This window comes from Pleurodeles waltl, chromosome 5 (genome assembly GCF_031143425.1).
Source record: "Pleurodeles waltl isolate 20211129_DDA chromosome 5, aPleWal1.hap1.20221129, whole genome shotgun sequence".
NCBI lineage: Eukaryota > Metazoa > Chordata > Amphibia > Caudata > Salamandridae > Pleurodeles > Pleurodeles waltl.
The window spans coordinates 81,956,151-81,978,725 of NC_090444.1; the positions used below are offsets into that span (position 1 = coordinate 81,956,151).

The 22,575-nt window shown below is 42.8% G+C and overlaps 1 protein-coding gene across 6 annotated transcripts in view; it reads right to left on the minus strand.

The window, feature by feature from the left end:
- DNMT3A (DNA methyltransferase 3 alpha) overlaps positions 1-22,575 on the minus strand; it is a 1,562,966-nt gene that overhangs the window by 601,777 nt on the left and 938,614 nt on the right. For all 6 annotated transcript variants that reach the window (XM_069233637.1, XM_069233638.1, XM_069233642.1 and 3 more), the window contains one exon: positions 2,500-2,712. In XM_069233637.1, coding sequence (XP_069089738.1) covers positions 2,500-2,712 — 213 coding nt within the window. The remainder of the gene's footprint in view (positions 1-2,499; positions 2,713-22,575) is intronic.

The following is a 22,575-nucleotide window of genomic DNA, read 5'->3' on the forward strand; positions in this document are numbered from 1 at the left end:
TTTACAGTTGCACACTTTCTCATGGGGTGCTCAAGGAACAGCGCTGTAATAACCTTGGGCTGGGCTCGAAAGATAAAACTACAAATAAATAAATAAAAAATGTGCACACTGTTGTATTTCCAGGATTGTGTTGAATAGTGTTTTATTAGTAGTTCTAGCGTTGCATATGTATTCACTTTAATTCACCGGATGTTTATGTAATGTATGCAGCACCCATTATTTTCAGTTTGTTTACATGGACGTGAAGACTAATGTATCTTCCTCGTCTTGGGTAGTACGTGTTATGTGAATGTAATTACAATATTGCAGAGCAGCACTATGACTCAGGGAATGCTGGCCACTTACTTATTTTTGTTAACTTTAGAACATGTTACACAGCAGGTCGCATGTTCTGCAACACATGAAAAACATTGACAAAGCCAAAAGATTTCACATAGGCGAAACCTACTGGATTCCTAATGCTTGTTCTCCAGGCATTTTTGTAGCTCTGGAGAGAGGGATTTAGAAAAGCTTGATTTCAACTGCTTCCACTCAGTCCCCAAACAACAGTAATTAATTAATTTTTGGAGGCAGCATTTTTGGACTCTATGTTCGCGTTGAATGGTGATGACTCTTATAGGACTCTAGTAAGCAGGAGGACAGGGGCAGATTCGTGAGGGGTGTGTGGCAGGAGGTCGCAGTAGCTAGAAATATCTAGGAGACAGATCTGCTGAAGAGCTGGATGGTTGCAGGGAGGTGGATAAAGGTAAGCACATCCTCGCTAACCTGACAGCCAAGTGCATTAATGGTTGTATTTTGCTTTAGTCTCCAATGTTACTGCAGGAGGAAGTGGCTAAGGACTAACAAGAGTGATTTCAGTTCAGTTGCTGATGTGATGAATGTTCTTCTGCCTTCGACTACCCAGAACAGCATTTGTGTTTAACATTCCATCATGGAAGTATCAGTTACCATTGACTATAGATTTGGATAGGCTGTTTCTAAAAAGTCAATCGTGAAGAAGCTTTGGCTCCTGTTTTACCAAATGAAGGACTGCAAAGATGTGAGAGTCAAAATGACTAGCATCATAGTTACTTCATATAGCTTAACAGAGGATGTGTGCAGATGTGCAAGCAGTGCTTTGAAATGTAAAAAAAAAAACTGACTGTAGGTTAAAGACTAGTTTGAAGAAACAAAAAAATTAATAAATGCTGTCCTCCTAAGAGAACACTGTGAGCAAAATTACAGAGATGCAAGATAGTTCAGCAGAATAACTCATCTAATGTAGAGATCAGTGTGTACACTGAAAGCCACAAGTTCAAATTGTAACAGGTCACACTAAGGGTCCGATTACGATATTACAAACTTGACCGATATCCCGTCCTCCATATTATGATCCCATTTTATCCCATGGAGATCGTAATACGGTGGATGGAATATCTGTCACGTCTGTTACAGACTATTCCATCCTGCAAGATCGTAATCAGGCCCTAAGTCGGTCAAGCTTTTTAATGTCAATCCAATGAGTAGCACCGAGTCAGGTAGTAATTAACACTAGTTATCAGACCCTAACGGCCAGACAAATGTGTGTGCTCAGTTAAAAATGAGACATTCACAAAACAGGCACCCAAAGAGTTTTACGGTCCACTACAGAAAAATAGACAGACACAGAGATGCATCACACCACACCCCAGGGAACTACACTGGCTCCTGCTACACACACACACTCAATTCAAAACCTCACAGACAGATTTTAAGCATTACATAACTAAGGGCACACCTAACTGATCAGTTGCATCTCCTACCAAACAACTCCGCTCTGCAGGACTCCTAATCGCACACGTTCCAGGCATACACAGAACCAGATCAGGATTACAGGCATTCTCTTACATCGCTCCTAAAGCATGGAACAAACTCCCATCCTACATCAGAGCTGCATCCTCTTTTCTTGAACTCAGCAAAAAACTGAGGATGTGGCTTTTCAATTAATCAACCTACCCTAGGCAGGGCTAGGCACACACATCGGCACAGGGCTAGGATACCCTTGCGGGTGATGGTGCTCTTTACAACTATACAGAGCATAACATAATAGAGGCAGCCACACATTAAAACTCATAAGGCCAGTGCTAATAGCAGATACTACTGCACAACACATTGTATAGACCACGGAGGTGGGCGGGAGAGGGTGTGAAGTTTACACCACGAAGATCACAGCAGTGGCTGTATCAGATCAAATGAATCCGACTTACTTGCCCTCAAGGAAGGTGTTTCACTGATGTGGGTGCAGTTGTAGTTACATCATCCACTGCTAGCTAATAAAGAAGCTTATTCATTTACATATCCAGCAGACAAACGCAGACACAAAGCTTATAATGTTATCTTTGTTATGTATGGGAATCGTGGTTCAAAAAAAGTTCGGAAAAAGCACCACATGTTTGACTAGATGGTATTGAAATGTTTTTCTCTGGCAAAATGGCACAATGGCACAACAGAAACCCTCTTATGCATACAGCCAGTGCTCACCTCATATTCTGCTTCATCGTCAGCTGATTTGGAGACTGTCTTATCCACAACGTCAGCCACCACTGGCTCAGGGATGGCAGCCACGTTGGGGGATGAGGGGTCCGAGGGTACTTGAGAGGCAGGGGGGCTTGGTTCCTCGTCTTTCTGAGGGTCCTCTACGTTGTTTTCCTCCATTTCATCCATCACCGAAACCAGTTTCTGTTTCTTCTCAGCCTGTCGATAGATGGAGAAAAGTAATATTTTAATCCTGGCAGGCATTTTTGAGACAAGTACTTTAGGACAGCAGGAGCTACTAAGTGAAGTGCTCTCAAACTTTAATCAACCTGAAAACAGATATTTAGAATGCAAACATCTGAGGTCCATATACAGAAGTCTTCGTAGCAGCGTCTAGGACTACATGGATTACTCCAGGGAAACCAATGCATCAAACATTGTTTGAATTTACTTTGCGTCCTACCATTTTAGCAGAAAGCAATACTGCTGTCTGTTTAGAGTACGGTTAACCTAGGTTAGCTTCTGAATTTCATACTGATGGCTCGTACCCATTTTAGGGAATTCAAGCCACCTCAGTGGTAGGATACAGGAACATGAAGGGGTTCAGAGAATCCTTTCATACCACACACAAAGCGGCGGCTGCATACATTCCCGTGGGCGTCGGCAGACGTAGGGTATTAGGCGATGTCAATAGTGCGATTCTAGTTTGCAATTGCACTCCTCATGTACCGACTGCTTCACATACTGAATCTATCGAATTTCCCTCTGATGACTCCATTCAGTAAATCAGCAAAATATTACAAGACCCATTCAGCAACACCTATATGCTCTTCGAATCCGAAATACTATAATGTCCTTTAGAGCACTATGTTACATTCCTTTTCTGCAAACGACTTAGAACCTGCTCAAGCAATTACACAGAGGGATACAATACTCAATACTACAGAACAGGCCGTGTTATGAAAGAAATGATCCGCTATTTCACTTATGCACAGTGTAGTTAACAAAAACCCAATATTCCTTGAATGATTCGTCATAACGCCATACTGACTGAGCAGCTTGCACAGTCATGTCACCTAACTATTGAGCAAGCTGGAATTATTTTAAATGCTAAATAAATGAAAGACTGTTCTGGGACTTGAGTTTCAAAATACAAATACATTTGGTGGCAAAGTCGCCCATTATAAAAGACCTTATGACTGCAGGATTTGTTCAGTAGTTGAAGTACCCTCTCATTTGAAATCATTGGTGCCTTGAGATACGGGATAACTAGAGTTAGTGCGTAGAAGGCATTAGAAAAAAAGAAGGCATTAAAACAAAGATTAATTCGCATTTTTAAGTGCAGAGTTTCTGTGCTTTTGCTCACAGATTGCAGAGAAGCGATCAGGGATACCATTACAAATCATTAGGGGCTACTTTTAATTTTTTTTCAGAGGAGGATTTGACAATTCTTTTAAGTTTGACGTGTATAGCTTGCTACATCCCTAAGGAACTTTTTTTAATGCTTACTTTGTGGGGCTTGGACCAGCCTCCTTCAGCCATTGGCTTCTTCTGCTTCGAAACCTTCAGTTATTGGATTCATACATGGTCAGTCACACTTTAGCCTCATTTTTGTACTGACGGCAAATATATAAATTCATTTCAGATGTTTACATCTATACTTTAGGTACAACAGGCTTGATGTAAGGCGTTAAACATGCTCTACAAATGACATTCCTATTAGCTTTGCCAATGCTCATTTATTAAAGTGGTAAGTAAAGGAATAGGGATGAGAATGAGGAAGATAGTGGATGACACGCCATCATGGCATTTTTAATATGCCTTTTGGCCATGAAATAGCACTGCTGCCTTCCTTTGGTAAATACTCGACACTGATTGTTATATACATTTAGCACAGCCTCTCTGCCATACTGAAAGCTAGGCATCTCCTCTCACAGACGTGCTTTGGACCAATCCACTGGAAAGAAGATCATGAACTGACCACCACAACAATATCATAAATTACGTATGTCAACATATCCATAACACATCTGCAGAATACAGCAAGTTGTCATTAGCACATAAATCAAAGGCACATTTGGTTTGCCAAGTGTGCTTTGATTTTAGCTCCCAATCGCACACACTGTGACATCCCTAAAACTGTAATCTGAAGAATACATGCCTCCGTCTCCACTATTGGTGTATCTGTCACTCAACAATCAGCTGGACAATGCCAATGGCCAAAGAAGGCTATGTCTATTAGCAAGGCCTTCACCCAAACGAAACATGGTAGTCGATGTACTCTTTGAAGAATGGTCTACATAACACGAGGCTTGAATCAATCATATTGTATGCTTAGAATAAAACAAGAGTAGACACTGTTCAAGGGGACGCTGAATAAAGAACCTGACAGTGTTGCTGGAGAATCCAAGCTTGCTGAAGTGCAGAGAGCAGGTGGAAGCTTGCTTACTTGGTCTGTCCAGTCCCAGACTAGATTATGAACCGCGGCTCCGGAGAGCAAGCATAACTCAGTGGAAAAGAGATGGAGAGGAAGGATGGAGCTTGGCAGCAATGACACTTGTGGAGAAGTTGTGTGGGCCTACCCATGCCCCAGGCTCGGTTTACTGAGTTAACTGGTGGTTTTCGGTTTACGCAGACTCAAAATATTTAATGCTAGGAGGGTGGCAGCCACATAACTTATGGAAAACTGTTTCCCGGAGGTGTCTAGGAAAGCTACTGCAAAAAAAGCAGGGGCTGAATGAACAAGAAGGAAGGGCTGATGGAAAACTGAGTATATGAACTCGAGAGACCGCAGGGGTAACTGTACGGTTGGACACGGGATTCAAGCAAGCATAAGCGGAGCAGAAACCACAAATAACCACTACCCATCACTGCCCTCCCACTGTGAATGAGAAAGTGGAAGACAGATGAGGTACAGTAGAGAAGGCGGGGAACTGAGGTGAGAGTGGGGCGTGAGCAGGCCCATAACTGAAGTATCAGTCAAAAAACATGTTTGTCTTGAACTGAAGGTAAGCGACGCATATATGGCTATAGAAAACACACACAATACCCAGCTACGATTGAAGTCATTTTTGGAAGATGTGAACTGCTATTCAAATTGATAGCTGTACAGACTGGGGGTGTTTAGAATAATGTTCACACAAGTATCAAAACAATGTTTAAAATCAAGAAAGAAAATGAAAGATCGAAAAGGGAGAGGGACAGTGGACCACATAATGAAATTAAAACCTGAGCGATGCATAAAGGATGTACATTTCTAATAAAGCAGGAATATGACATGAAAATTAGCTTGGGCGGAACTGAGAGCGATGCACACTAATACTCCTAGCAGAATCAATATATACATAGCCTGCTAACCAGATAAGAAATCAACATAGGAAGAATCCAATGAATTAGAGCTGGACTTCTTTAGAGTCTAATTTTGGATATAAAATTAAGCGGTGCAGTATGTAAATCCCGTCTGCCTCTATACCACTAGACAGTTACTATTCTCAGCAGCACTATGTAGATCAAGCGCCCACACTTCTACAATGAAAAAGCCAAAAATAACACTGGGCGCAAGAATGAAGGAAATCTCAACAACCAGTTCCTTGACAAAGTGTAGCAAATAAGATGAAGAAAATGTTCATGGAAATGAGATCGTCAGTCAGACGGATATCTCAAAGTTTAATTCAGGTCTGGATGGAGAATAAAAGTGGCTGGCCGCAGTAGAGTGCAGACTTGACAGAGAATGTGATTGGGGACAACAATTTTAGCATATCAAGCAAAATACTGATCTAGAGTAAGTAAAATACTTTACTGTATGAATTGAAAAAAATTCATTACAATTTAACAGTCATCAACATGACAGTATAACTTTGATAAAAGAATAAGAATTTAAATCAAATTGTTTTGCTTATACATTCGTGATGTTACTTGCTTAGTGAAAGAACCATATATAATCATACCCGATAGGGCTACTGCTGTTTTAAGTTTATGCAAAAGAAAAATGCGTCTTTGTCTTAACGGACATGGGTCTAGTGTAAGTTTCCCCCAAGGTTAGTGTTCTTGGCAAAAGTTTATCATAGATCAAAGACTCTAAATCCAACAATGTAGTTAATTTCCATATAAAAGAGTTAGTTGGTACGGAGAGGCAGCCTTGATTGCATCCTTAAACGTATGGTTGATTAACTCTTTAAATAAATGCTGGGACTGGATACTTCGTGCTGTAGTTCCTGAATTTTAGAACAAATGTCAGTTATATTTTTCAGATTTTCTTGCGGATAAGATGCATAATCTGCATGATTTTGGTAAGATTTTAAGATTTTTCTAGGAACTTTCAAACTACCTGAGAGGGATATATAACAGTCTGAAACTTGAATATTTCTGTTTAGCTTCAGCTTTTAAGTATGAATCCATAAATGTGTTGCCTGGAGGAGATTCATGAAGATATGCTATGTATTATAAAAGGATAGGTCAATTAGATCCCTTGTTTTAGATGATTCTCGTAGAGTCTGCTTTATGAACAATTTCCCAGAAGCTCTCGTTATGTTAAGCAACTTGTCTAATGAACGTAGATCGTATTTCTAGATTGTTTCTGCCACAGCCGCTAGGCTGCACAGCAAGTGGCTCTGGGGTCTGATGTCAGTTCTTCCTGGATGAACCTTTTAATTGTGATTTTTTTTTTGCTGTAGCACAGTCATCTTTTGCGATATACACGGAGGCTTGAAACACGTACTATTGCGTTCCAGGCAAATGAGTGAGTGTGGTGTTGATTGGCTATGATTTGAGTAGTTCTCTTTGGCTCTGCACACAGATGACCTCAGGTTGTTGTATGCTTCGGTCACTTCAAAAGAAAAAAGGCTCCAACAGCACTGTCAGAAGTTTGGAGTTCAGGGCCTGTACTGTTACACTGATTGCTCTATCATTGTAGGTTTTGGCAAACCTGTTTACTGACTTTGATATAGTGCTGGCCTCAAGATTTCTGATTTGGTCTGGATAGTTTGGAGTCCAGATATTCATATGTTTTTGCTATTTTAAATGATTGTTGACCTAGATTCCAGTTAAATTCTTTCCTTGTCCTCCTAAAGTAAAATATTTTGTTTTCGAAATGTTAACTGTTAGACCATTCAGAACGGTAAATTATTTTAGGACTTTTAGTTGTTTCTGCAGACCTATGGGTGTTTACGAGCAGACTGCTAGGTCATCAGCATAAGCAAGACGGCTTACTAGATGGGATCCCAGCTTAGGTAGAAGAAATCTGTGTTGTGAATACAGGTAAATATGTTGGAATCGTAGAGGGAAAAGAAAAGACATACAATACATGTCCCTTGTTTGAATCCATTTCCTACATGCAACTTCGAAGAAAGTCTGTTGTTATCTGACAGCTTGAACTTCAGGTCATGTATCCCTGTGCAGTTCCATTATTAAGTGCAGAAGGGCTGGATCCATAGTAACAATGAAAGTTTTGCCAATAATAGGTTTCTGATAACCTTGTTGAAGGCTGCAGTATAGTTCACAAAGCATACATACAATGCCTTTCCTCTGTGCTTTTCCCGCCAGTGTTTACAAGGTCATGATGCTGAAAACTGATTAGGGGTTGATGTCAATTACCCAGCTGGGAAGGATGTTTAGTATATGTTTTGCATATAATTTGCCTTCAGCGTTGAGTAGGGCCATTAGTCGAAAATTGGTTGGATTTTTTCTAGGTTCCTTTTTGTGTACTGGCTGGATTATTGATTTTTTTCTATGAGTGGTTATATAGTAAAGCCAGTGGGCGTCTCCACTTAGGTGGATCCTGCTTTAATACTGCTATCGGAATTCCATTAGGTCGCGCTGCAAATTAGCTTATACTTTATTTTTATTATTATTATCAGAGCTAGTATTTTATCCCATGTGACTGATAGGCATTTGTTAAAATAAGTCAGAACTAGGGCCGCTGTAGAGAAAGGGGTATTAAAGTGATATCTTATGAGGGTGTACCATAGTACCTTAAGTCGGCATCCCATGATTCAAACGGGATAAAACAGTCTGCTGAAGGTCCATAGGCTGAGGTCCCTGGGCCGATCGACCCAAAACTGTTTCGCATTGTTAGTAGAGATTGCGTTGTGGAAGATTTACGCTTTTTTTGTTGTGTATTTTTAATTGTTCTTGATTGTTTTACTGTAGTCGAGAATGAGGCAAATTGAATCACAAAGCCATTCAAAAGGTTTGATTTACTTTAGTCATTTGACAGAGTGCCTTGTTTGGGCTAGATTTAAAAACTGCAGAACATGGTTCGTGATGAGACTGGGAAAAAAAAAGTTAAATGTGGTCTTTAAAGGGGCTTCTCATTTTAAGAACCATTTAGCGTCGTCCAATAAAATTTGTTCAATCAATCTTAAGCCAGTGGCCACAAAAGACTGCTCTCTAAATTGTAGTAATTTTAAATTCAATTTACTGGTCCATAAAAGTTTTCTTTTATCAGTCATTAGTTGCCCATTCTTATTTGTTATGGGTGGTTTGAAAGATGAAACACCAAAGTCCAGGATGATTTCTTGAGAATTACGATTGCTTTCTTGACTTGTAGTTATCTCATAGTTTTTACACAGATGCAAGTTTGAAAGTGCGTCAAGGAGAAGTCAACTGTGGATCACATTTTATGTGCAGTGAAGGTTGGTTTGACCCACTAGTCCTTATGCAAACTACCATTCAAGTTTCTACATCAAGATTCAAGTAAAAAGGTTTTAAGGATCTTGATTTTTTTGCCTGTTATGATTCTGGAAAATAGTAGAATTAATGCTGAGAAACGTGTCAGGTAAACCTTCAACGAGTTAATCTGAGGGGGTATTTCAAGTTAATTTTCACTGAAATCTCCTGCTATGATGACAGCTATGTTGCTGTAACGTTCCCTGATGTTTTCAAATTCTTTCATACATGTGTAGTAGTTTTGTAATTTTTGAAGGTGAAGGAAATTGATGTTTATAATTAACAGCTATGCGTTTCCAGGAATTTTATTACTGGTACTGCAAAGTAAGTGTGTGAAGACTATTTTGATATATTTTGTAGGCAGAAGTTATTGTTTATTAGAATTAGTAGGCCTCTGCCTCCTGGCCCTAGCATATTTTTTCTTCCTTTTTCATGTTTTATAGTTCAAGACATTACACACCTTTGGTATTCCCAAGATTCATAGAAGCAGACAATATGGAATTTATTTTAAAAATGTTCTAGAGCTTTCCTGTTTGAGTTAAGTTGTCTACTGCGGCCAGCAATATTCGTTTTACAGCTTTCCTTTTTTAGTTTAAGTTGTCTATTTCGACCAGCCATATTCCACGACTACTGGTCCAAAGAATTACTCCAGTCGAGATAATATTTTGATTTATGGAGTAGGAAAAAAGAAAATATAATGGCTATTCAGAAAGCTTCTTTGCAGAGCCTTCTAAACATACACTTTGGGATATTCATGAAATTCCAAAGGTCATATAGGGTTAGGCCCAGAGCTACAACCACCTTCAAAGGACCTTGTTCCATTATTTTGTGTCTGCTGAGACATCAACATGCAATGATGATACTACAAGCAGCCGCAAAATTGAGGCTCCTTCTCTTTTAATTAGACTATTCCTCATACACCAACCTAATAACAAAGTAATCCTACTGCTTAAACCTTGGCTTAAGAACCAAAGCTTCCCTAACATAAGGATATTTTGACCACCCCCCACCCCCCATCCATGCCATCTCCCAATCATTCTGATGAGAATTAGTTACTTACCTGTAACTGTAGTTCTCCAGTGTTGGAATCTTTCAAAGATTCACATGCTTGGATCATTCCCCATCGTCAAGATGGGAGTCCAGAGGACTCCCATCTTGACGATAGCGAATGATCCAAGCATGTGAATCTATGAAAGTTCCAATACTGGAGTAACTTCAGGGCAACGATCGTTCTCCTATCTGGTCCTAAGCTGTGGAATGCATTACCCGTCTCGAAAACATGCCAATCCATTCGTGTTTTAATAACACATTTTACTCAGAGCTAAAAATTGCCCATCAAGCTGTTTAGCTCTGGCAACAACACAACATAAATAACATACTGTCCAAGACTCACAAGCAAATGCAGCAGCTCGACTCAGACACAATGCCTTAGACGAGCATCCCAAAATGCTTGATCCTGACAAGGCCCATAACCTGAAATTTAGAATCATAAAAACTGATCTATTTTCACCAACAATGTTCATATGTTGATCTCAACCTTTTAAGTTTGGGCTAAGCGTTAAATGGTATGCAGACAGGGCGGTAGATCAGGCAAAATATCACATATAGAGACAGCTGTAAACACTGAATAAACACAAAAATGTACATCAGAAAACAATTCATACAACTCTCCCTAATGACGTCAAATCTCGTAATTGGTTAATAATGATAACACTTGTAGAGAGTCTCACCAAAATCAAAAGTAAAACAATAAAAAGGAACAGTTTCTTACCTGTAATTCCTGTTCTCTAATAGGGAAATTTCCATGATAAGTCATAAGCACTGAATAGTCCCGCCCACGTGCAGGAACCCCGGAGCACTTTTTCACAATATATCTTCATAAGCGCAAATGTTCGCCTTTCTTCAGGAAGGCCTGCAGAGTCCCTTAAGAGATCAAATTATTATGCAGCCTATAGGAAAAGGATATAGTGGCCCAATAACTCACCTTGTACTTAAGAAAGAGACCAGGAGTTTATATATGAGGATAATATGTTGTTTTTGTAAAAACAGAATAAATGTCTTTTAGAACCCCTTTTTAGTAGAGTGGAGAGAAGAAGAAAGGCAGGGCAGTGTAGCCCTATAGGCTGCCATTACAGGAGTTAAAATAGAGGCTGTACTTCTAAGAACCCAGAGACCACCAGTATCACATCATGCTGAGCAGGTGAAGTTGCTTCAGCTCTTTTTGAGGTGACTTGTGGTCATTAGTCTAATGGTGGTCCTCTGTGTCTTCCACCAGGGAATAGGGAGGGTTGCTTTTGACTATCATTTATCATGGAAATTCTACTACAAGAGAATTGGCGTTACAGGTAAAAAAAAAAAAAACTGCTCCTTCTCTCCTAGGGGATTTCCATGTGTTGTCATAAGCACTGAATAGAATAGCAAGCCCATCCCTACACAGCACAGAGGATACAGAGGATGGACTGGACACTTTAAACAAATAGGTTTTTGAGGGAAGCCTGCCCTACTTGAGCATCTGCTCTAGCGTCAGAATCTAGGCAGTAGTGCTTGGTGAATGTATGAACTGATTTCCAGGTTGCTGCTTTGCAAATCTCTGGAATAGGAATACTGCACAGCAAAGCGGTAGTAGCTGCTTTTCCTCTAGTAATGTGTGCTTTTTGTCTAGCAGAGAATGTTTTGTTAGCCTTTTGATAGTGCAGTAAAATACAGGAGACCATCCATCAGGAAATGGATTGCTTAGAGGTGGCTATGCCTGTACGGAGGGGGCCCTTGATAAACAATTGGTTCGATCTGCAGATGTCCTGTCTCTTGTTAAGATCGAATTTTGGAATGTGTCTTACATCCAGGGAATGGAGGGTTCTTTCCGCTGGAGAAGAGGGATTCTGGAAGGATGATGGCAAAGAGACTGTCTGGCTGACAGGGTAGTTTGAAACCACCTTAGGGAGGAATTTCAGGTGAGTCCTAATGACCATTTTGCTAGAATGAAATACGGTGTATGGTTCATGCAAACAAGAGCGCCTGTATCTTGCTAACCCTGCGAGCAGATGTGACTGCCACCAGGAAAGCGTTTTTTCAAGACAGGTGTTGAAGACAGGCCTTGTGTATGGGTTCAAAAAGTTCCTGGATAGGCCTGACAGGACTGTACTGTGCTCCCATGGAGGGGAAGGTCACCTAATGGGAGGAAAAACCTTTTCTTGAACTCTCTAGGAGATCCTTCATGATTGGGATTCTGAAACAAAGAGGTTTGTGAGGACATTTTCTATAGACAGTAAGAGCTGCCAGGTGAACCTTTATAGAAGAGAACTGCAAGTCAGATTGTGCCAAATGGAGCAAGTATGGAAGAATGACATCTTCATGGCAAGTGGTAGGGTCCTCGTTCTTAGATGAACACCACATGCAAAATCTCTTCCATTTGAAGGCATACGCCGAGCGTGTGGAAAGCCGCCTTCGCCATGCAGTCTTGTGGCGGATTCAAATATTGCACTAGCTCAGGAGCCATGCTGCCAAACCCAAAGAGGACAGATTGGGGTGCACCATCTGACCTCCAAATTTCATCAGTAGATCTGGTCTGCATGGCAGCTTGAGATGCGGGCAGAAGGACCGGTGAAGGGAGTCTGTGACTCATCAATGACATGGCCACTCCGGAGCTATGGGTATCATCTTGGCTCTCGGGTGGGACAGCTTGATGAGGACTGCTGTGATTTGGGGAATCAGCAGAATAGCATACAGAAATCTGCTGGAACAGCTGATTCATAAGGCATTCCCCAGTGTTGCAGGCTCGAGGTCAACGGGTGGAGTTCCCCACCATTTAAAAATGTCTTGAACAATGTTGTTATTTAAGACCCATTCATGTTTTTTTTATTGTTTTTTTTAGGAGTCTGCTGAGAGAATTGGCTTGAGCGTTTTATACACCTCAAAAGGTGAGTCACAGTGATTGAGGTGAGGTCTCTGGCCAAAAGCCATGTTCAGATTGTTTGGGCTTCGGGAGACAAGGGCCTGGACCTCGTCCCTCCTTGTTTGTTGAGGTAGTACATGGTTGTTGTATTGTTCATCTGAAAGGGCAGGGAGTTGGAGCTGAATGATTGATGAAACGCCTTCAGCGCCAGATGAACTATGCGCAGCTCTAGGAGACTGATGTGATAAGTCGATTCTTTCTGCGACCACTTGACCTGAATCTGGAGGTGGTCCATGTGGGCTTCCAATCCTAGTAGAGAGATATCCGTGGCTATGGTCTGAGGAGCAATCTCCTGATGGAATGGTGTGCCTCGCAGGAGATTGGTTGGAGAGCACCACCATTTCAAGGACAGCTTCGTGTGATGGGATAGCTCAATCCTGTCGTCACACTTGCCTATTACTTGAACCCACTGGTCCTTGAGGCATTCCTGTAGAGGTCTCATGTGGAGTTGGGGATTCGGTGTGAGAAATATGCAGGAAGCTATTGAGCAGAGGAGAGAGGATACTGTTATCATTGTTCGCTGGGAAGTTTTCATGAGAGCCTGAGATTTCCGAAGGAATGCTCGGCGACTCCTCCAAAGGACACCTGTTTGATTCGAGGGTGTTGATGGAGGTCCCCAGATAGTGTATTAGTTGCACTGGGACAGAGGTTGATTTCACATGGTTGACATGGAGGCCCAGGCATTGTAGGAGCTTGCAAGTCAAATTGTAGTGACGCTGAGCTTCCCGATAAATGGACGCCTTGATTAGCCAATTTTCTAGATATGAGTAGACTAATACTTTGTGTCTTTGTAGATGGGCAGCAACTACTGCCATGCATTTGGAGAACGTCCTGGGTGCTGATTTCAGGCCAAATGGAAGCACTTGGTACTGATAGTGGCTGTGCCCCAATACCAACCTCAAGAATTTTCAATGCTTTCTGGATACTTGTATATGAAAGTATGCGTCTTGAAGGCTGATGGAGCAGGGACCAATCCCCTTGGTGAAGTTAAAGTAAAATTTGATGTGATGACAGCATCCAGAACTGTTCTTGACAAATCCACTTGTCGGTGCTTTTGGGTTTGAGAATGGGTCTGAATTTGTTCCTATCTGTCTTTTTGATGAGAACGTACCTAGAATAGATTCCTGTTCCTCGTCGGTGAGGAGGAATGGGCTCCACTGCCTGCTTCTGTAAGATGATGTCTACCTCAGTTTGTAACTATGGAAGTTGAAATCTGGATGGTATGGGAGGGATAGACGGTGGGGGACTAGTGAACCTGAGACAGTATCCATCGCTAACAAAATTCAGAATCCAGGCGTCTTGTGTGATATTTTGCCACTCTTCTAGATACTGCTGGATGCTTCCCCCCTACCGGGGTGGCTAACAGAAGAGGGGGAAAAATAGATCAGAGTTTTGATGTTGGTTGTTTGCCTCCCTGAACAGGTCGCTGGCTTGGTCTTCCTCTAGCCTGCTTTCTCTCATAGAGCTGGTAGGATCGTCAGTACTGTTGAGACTGTGTACGGGATTGTTGGCGACCTTGATTCCAACCAGGGGTTTGAAGTCTCTGTGAAGAAAAAAGGAATTGGTATGGACTGAAAGATTTTCTTGGCTCTTTAGGTTTCTCTAAGCCACCAGCTTTTAGCACCTCCATCTCTGCCTTTAACTGCGCCATATCATCATCATCGGTATGAGTGCCAAAGAGAGTGGTACCAGAAATAGTAAATAAAGGATTCTTTGTTGTGATTCTGGCTTAAGATAGGCAAGATAAAGGCAAGAATGTCGTCGTAGAGACGCTGTGTCAGTATTTGTGTGCCGCCAGAAAAGAGGAATTCGCTGCTGCTCTAATGACTTGACTGAAAACCATTAGGCCTTCAGTGAGAATTTCATTAAAGTTGTCTCTCTTCTCTCTAGGGAGATGTTCTACAAATTGTTGGAGTGATTCCCAGAGGGCTCTGTTGTATCTGCCAAATAAGACAGTGGTGCTTGCAGCCTTCATTGTGGTGGCTGCAGTACTGCAGACCTTCCGACCCATAGAGTGTAGTTTGCCACTCTCTTTGTCCAGTGGCAGTAGGAGCAGTGGCATGTTGTTTTCTTGCAGCCACTACAATAACTGAGTCTGGCAGTGTGCCCACTAGGAAGGCCGGGTCCTGTCCTGGTGGACAGTACTTCTTCTGAAGCCTTGATGGAGCTGGCTTGACTGATAACGGGATTAAGAAGGGGTCCATTGCACGTTCTAAAGGGACCTGGCACTGAAGGTAGTAATGGACATGAGGCTGACCAATGTTGCGGGTTCTCGAAGATGACCAATGTCGTAGGTGTTGGAGTGGACATCGAAATGTTTAATTTGTCGGAACCCATGACCAGGACTTCTTGAAATGTAGGAATGTCATCCACCGGTGGAATGCATAAATGGGAAGAGTCTGAGAGGGTCGGTGAATATCTTCCAGAACTTGTAGAGAAAGTCTCAATGGTGTGTCTGAATCGAGACCTTCATGAATGGTGCAGGTGGTGCGAGTGTCCTGACGATGCAGATGACTGCCTTGAAGTATGTTGAAGGTGTCTGGAGTAGTGATGAGAGTCATGACCAGAAAAGGAACGAGAGCCGGGTCTTGGCGCAGAAGGTAGTGAAGCAAGCGTTGCAGGTATTGGTGCTGTAGGTGGGGGAGGCAGAGCAGGCTGTGGAGGAGGAAGTGCAGTGCAGATGGTGCTGTCCGAGGATCAGCTGGTGCACCCCACGCAGAGGAGTAGGTGCCAGAATACTCAGAGTGTGGCAAACTGTAGATCAGTGTTTTTATTCTGTGTGCTGCCTGGAGGACGGCGAAAGAGTTACTGGTGTAGACCGCCCTCACTCCCCCAACATCAATCTACTTTTTGATGGGGAACAACATATCGACAGCAGAGTCTGACTTGACAGCGACCAAGAGTGTCTCGACCTCGATCTTGACCTCGCTGCTGATCAACGGTGATGTGCTGACGTCGATAAAGTTCTCAACAGCGAGGTGACCTTCGACTCCTTGATGTCGGTCGATGACAACAGCATCAGCCCACAGACATCGGTACCCAATGTCTTGACATTGATTTGCTGCACTTACTCAACGTATACCCATGGATTCAAAGCACACTGATCGGCGCTATACCTCTTCTTGACGTTGATGTTCTCAATGTCGACCAGGATGGATAATGTTTTTCAGTCCTTTTCTGTCTGGGACGCCCTCTCCGCTGGTAGAGGACTGACTCTTTCCTCGCCCTAAGGTCCCACCTGCAGATAGGGTATTTTGCTTTCACTGCTGCTCTGCACCCTGAATGCCAATCTCCTCCCTGTAATTAAGGGTGCACCTTGAAAAGGTCCTGAAAATATGGAAAGTGTCAGAAACATGAGTATCTGGAAGACAGATAATACATACTCTGTGAGGATCCGTCTTAGCCTTTTTTTTGTCCCACAGTCTGGGCACTTATCAAAAAGAGATGGCATTTTTGAGGCCAAAAATACAAATTTGAGCCAGAAAATGACAGAAAAAGGTAGGGAGAGACTAAAGACGTCGTGCTTATCTGTTTTCAGTAAAATTCAGTGGTGAATTTTCTTGAAGAAAAAAAAAAGCCAAAGATTTGCCAAGCTAAATGCTCCAGGATCCTGTCAGCAGAAAAAGGGCTTCTGAAAGACATTTATGTTGTTTTTATAAAAACAACAAAAAATTATATACCTATAAAATCTCCTGGCCCCTTTTTGTGTACGCAATGAGTAACTGGGCCTTTGTAGCCGTTAATAGGCTGCATAATAATTTTATCTCTTACGTTACTTTGCAGTCTTTCCTGAACAAAGGTGAACATTTGCACTTAAGAAGATATATTGTGAAAGAGTGCTCCGGGGTCCCCGCACGTGGGCGGGACGTTACAGTGCTTAGGACTATACATGGAAATCCCCTATGAGAGAAATAAATTTACAATCTTGTCTAGTGCAAACCCCACCAAACTGACCTCCCTCCCCCAACATTACAACTTGCTCCAATCTGAATGAACCCCAACAGGCTAACGTCTTCTTGAGACATCATCACAGATTCAGAACATTCTTACCGCCAGATGACACAGAATCAACCAAAGATTACTCTGCCACAGTAATCCTATTGGCCTATGCCTCAAAGATCTTCCAAACCCTGCTAGAACGAAACAACAAAAGTGCACCATAATAAGAAGGAGATTCTGAGCTGCCACTGGAGATGCTCGGTCAGCATTATAGCTTACCTGGAGGCTAGACCTTCATGTAATCATTGAGATTAGGCAGGTCAGCATTCTAATGAACAAACTACTCAACTTTGGTAACCCTTTTTCTAGTAGCGACTCTAACTAACAGCAGATTTTTCATCTTAGAATATTCCCCAGGCATCAGACTGGAACCGGAAATTCTTGAGCAGTACCTCTGCGTGCCGGTGGGTGGCGTCGATCAGCTAAACACCTATACATATATAGGGTGGAGCCTATACGGGCTCCACCCTGGAGCACTGACATCAGTTTCTTTAGTGACTATCTTTGCACCAAAATCCCAGAGCCACGTTAGACTGAGTGTTTGACCTGTGTGCAGAATCTAATCTGGATATTGGGGTGAAAAGCTCATTTCACAGAACGGTAAGGATGGAAGGGTCAGTAAGGCATCTGCGGTTAGTTTTTCTGATAGAGATTTCTAACCACAGATTCCTCACCTAAGACTAGATACCCAAGCAATACCAACCCAGATGTGGGTGTGTGAACAGTATCGCTTTGTGAACGTGTGAAGAGATGCTCACGTAGCAGCTTGGCCGAGGTCCATGACAGATATCCTGCAAGCTAACGCAGTAGCAGCTGTCTTGGTCCTGGAGGAATGGGTCCGCAATCCCTCAGGGGGCTTTTCAGCTAATGTGTAGAAGATCTTGATGCAGAGTACAAGCCATTGAGAGATGGTCTGTTTCTGCAACGCTTTGCCTTGTTTTACTTTAGTGACCCAATGAAGAGCTGATCGTCCATCCGATGTTCTTTGGTGTGATCTTTGTAGAAAGAGAGCTCTTGCAGGGTCCACGAGGCAGAGTCTCTCCTCCTCAGGAGGATGAGGGAGGGCAAAAAATTTCAGTAGCGTGATACTCTGGTTAACATGAAAGGCAGCGACTACACCTTTGGCAGAAAAGAGACACGTGTACCAAAAAAAAAAAACTGTTTGTATGGGTAAAAACTGGTGTAAAGAGGAGTAACTGAAAGAACTTTAAGCTCACTGACTCTCCTGGACAAAGTAACAGCCACCAAGAAGGCAATCTTGAGTGTTAGGGGTCTGAGCAGACAATTATGCAGTGGCTCGAATGGTGAGCTCATGAGCAAAGTAATGACCAAATTAGGGTCCCATTGGGGCATGATGAAAGGGGTAGGAGGAAACTAATGTTGCAAGCCCTTTGCAAAAAGTGTCCCAACGGGTACTCTTTAAAGGTGCATAGGGCAAGATCTTGCTGCGCTAAAGGCAATGCAAACAGCAAAACTCTGACAAAGTGCTACATAACAGGTCAACATGATAGGAAGAGCACCAAGACACAAATGTGTCCCAACGGCAGGCATATACAGTCTTTGCTGAGAGACGCCTGGCTCCCAAGATGAAATTGCAGATCTCAGGAAGCAGATCAAAGGCATTCAACTGTGGCCACTCAATCTCCACGTATGAAGGTTAAGTGTGCATAGGTTCAGGTGAAGGACCTTGCCCTGCTTCTCCAACAGTAGGTCCTTCGGAACAGGCAGCTTGATCAGTGAACAGATGCTCATGTTCAAGAGTTCTGGATTCAATACTCTCTGTGTCCAATCCAAAGTCACTAGGATGATTTGGGCCCTGTCGATCCTGACCTTCTTGAGAACTCTGGCAGGAGCAGTATCAGTGGAAACACCTACAAGAACTAGTGGTTCCAGTCTATCCGGAAAGAGTCTCTGAGCAACAGTCCCCTTGGAACCTTAAACATGCAGAAGTACTAACAATGCACTTTCTGGGTGGTGGTGAATACATCAAGCAGGGTTGTATCAATTCTCGGATGGGACTTTGTTCCACCTCCAGGTACAGATGCCATTCGTGATCCGCAAGGCATCGGTGGCTAAGTTTGTCTGCCCTGATGTTTAGAGACGCTGCCATGTGCAGCACAACCAGGAAGACATCTTGAAGCTCCAGCCTGGTCCAGTAGCACAGGGCCCACTCGCACAGCGTCCACAACCCCATTCCGCCCTGTTTGCTGAAAACAACATAGCAATAGTGTTGTTTCTGAACACTTGAACTAGCTTTTTTTTATGAATGAGAGGAAGGCTTTCAATGCCAAGCAAATCACACACAGCTCCAGAAGACTGATGTAGAACTGGGACTCCTTCAGAGACAAGTCTCTTCTGATCGCCATCTCTCCAGAGTGTTCGTCCAACCCAGAAGTGATACATTGGGGTCTTCTGTAGGTCCATTCGCAGGCTGTTAGCCACCATTGCAGATATTCTGCAGTCTCCATCAAAATCTAGACCAGGTAAGAGATTCACCTAATGCAACGCACACTGGGATTCAGGGTCTGACTGTAGTGCCTGCATGTGCTGACTGGCGTGCTTCCCTAGCAGGATGCAGGAGGCCATCAGATCCAGCAGCCTCAAAATCAATCTCACTGAAATCCAGAACAATGGTTGAAACAGCTAGATCATAAATTAATGGGCTGGATTCTCTCCTCTGAAATGTAGGTGCGGTACTGCACAGTGTCAAGAACAGCTCAGAAGAAAGGGAGCATCTGCGAAGGAGTCCAATGTGACTTGGGCATGTCGATAATGTACCCCAGCGAATGCACAAGGTTCTCTATAGTCTGGAGGTGGGTGATGACTACCTAGAGCAAACAAACCTTCAGCAGCCAGTCGTGAAAGTAGGGGGAGCTCGGGACCCCTGAGCTCAGCAGGTGTGCTTCAACGACAGCCATTACTTTTTGTTAACACCTGGGGGGCACTGGTGAGGACGAAGGGGAGCACAGTGAACTGGAAATACCCGGACCACGTGAATCGCTGGTAACACTTCTGGGCTTGCCGGACTGGGATGTCAAAATAAGTGTCCTGCAAATCCAACACTACCATCCAGTCTCCAGGGTCTGAGGCAGTCAAAAAATGAGCTTTGTGACAAGGGCCAGACTTTATCATAGACACTAAACACAATGATGGGGAGGGGAGAACTGTGGGAGTTAGGGGTAGATTTAGTCAAATGCTTCTCGTTTTGTTTTCGATTGATGCACCCAATAAGGCGAGGGAACATTTCTTTGCCAACCTCTTCTATGCAGTGGTTCACTATACATCAGGTGACATAATAAGAGGTGGCAACCACAATACAGCACTAGACCCACTCCAAAAAAGAACACAAAAGACACAATCCTCAACCACATCCCACCTCACTCACCAATGGTATCCATTTATTAGACATCTGGTAGCACCAAGAAGAGGATGACAGGGATTATATGTTCTATTCACAGTTCCATTAGACACACTGACATATTTCTTAGCTTCTAAAACCCTCATACCCAAAATCGGCTCTTTTTGGGTGGGTGGGGTGGTGTAAATGAACCCCACCACAATGTGACAGACAAAGCTCTCTTACAGACATATGCAGAATAAGAGGTGAACTAGAACGACTCCTAATGAGGGAGATAGCTTGTAAGCTCCTTTATATAGAGCAGAAAAGTATATAGGATTCTAACATGCAAATTATATCAGGCAAAAACATGTAATCCTTTTAGAGAAATTTGAGATGGGGAGGGCAAGAAGCATTCAATTCCATGATTGCCACAATTCTGGAGGCTTTCTCAACCTTCTATGCTATCCCCTTTAACTACCAAGGGCTAGACCTGGTAAAACCAGAAGAATACAGGGGGAGAGGAAGGCCACCCCTCATCCCCCCATATGTTCCTGAAGAGTTATAATCATTGGAGGAAGTTATCTCTGTCAGAAAGGCTATTAAAAGGATGTCAAGCAGTAAGTCTCCTGATTCGGCCAGTTTCATGTCCTCATTTTTTAAAGCATATATAAACATACAAGCAGACCATCTGGAAAAGTATTCAACTACCTTCTCACATCAAACATAGTCACAGTCTGTACTCAGTTACCCCCATTCAATTTTGCTGAAGCCTATGGGCTTATTGATTTACAATTCATACATTCCTATAGTGATGTTGAACTTTCATGTAGAACTATTTGCTTCAATTTTGGTTTCAGAGAGGTCATTAAAAATGTCCCAGATTGATATTGATTCAGAAATATGGCTTTGATGAAAACAGACAGATGGGCAATAACAGAAAGTTAGTGGCCACCCTGATGGAAACGGCAGGGCAAAGGGCAACAAATGGTCCTCTTCTCGCTGATGCAGAGAAAGTTCGTCCTGAGCACTTCATGAGCATTTGGGAGCTAGTAGGACAGAGGAGAGGGATTGCAGTTTGCCAGTCCCAGTGCTACCTGCCGTAAGATGCCCTCACTTTGCTCAAAGGCTGTGTCCAGAAAGCAGCCAGAGAAGGACACTTGAAAGAGAAGCACCTTAACCCAGTTCTGAAGATGGGGACGATGGATCCACATCCCCCTTTCTATGTATTAAAATAAGATAGAAATCATCTGACTTGACTCCAGTCACAGATTCTTCTTGAACAAGGAATGGAGTGTTCTTCAGAGTGCTAAAAGAGCAACTGTGTAACAAAGACTGGTATATGCTGGACAGTCAGCTTCCCAGAGGTCAGAGAACACCACCTGTAGTCTTAACTTTCTGATGGAGGAGATAAGGGTGTGCCTAATGCCCAGTGTAGAGAAAGCTAAATACATTACAGAATGAAGCCAGGAGCGACTCAACGTGAGGTGGTCTCCCAATCTCTGTGTAGTTCTTTCTGGAATCTCTCTTGCCCTGCCCTGTAGGGATCCCTAGGGGTCATCACGTAGTCACACTCTTTTTAATATTACATGGCTCCCCTGGCCAAGTTGACTCACTCTTTGGATTTGCTACAGTGGCCTACGCTGATGATAACCAAATTGTTGTGTCAATCTCCAGCATTGTAGAGGAGGTTGCCGACAGGGTCAACAGGTGTATGGGTGCTATTGTCAGGCACCTTTTTGAAGCTGAATTCAGAAACAAACGAGGTTCTCCTCTTTGGAAATGAGACCTCATGTTGGAATTATTCTTGGTGGCCTAAGGACCCCAGTTCCCAAGTTTAGGAACCTTAGGGTAGTTTTCGACTCTAAGCACACAAAGCACTGCATGGGGCAGGATTACTCTACCTTAAAAGGAAATTTAGGTGGTACTACTAAAAAAACAAACTGTTGCGATCTGCCGCCTCTAAATCAGTTTTTGTGCTAAGAATAAATAAAGCTTCGTAGAGCGGTGAAAGCTTTGTTTATTCTGTCTGCTAACTCTGGAACAGACTACTCATGCACCTCAAAAGTCAGTCTAAGCCACACAGCTTTCGGAAACTACTAAAATCCTGGTTGTTCTCTCTTTCGTG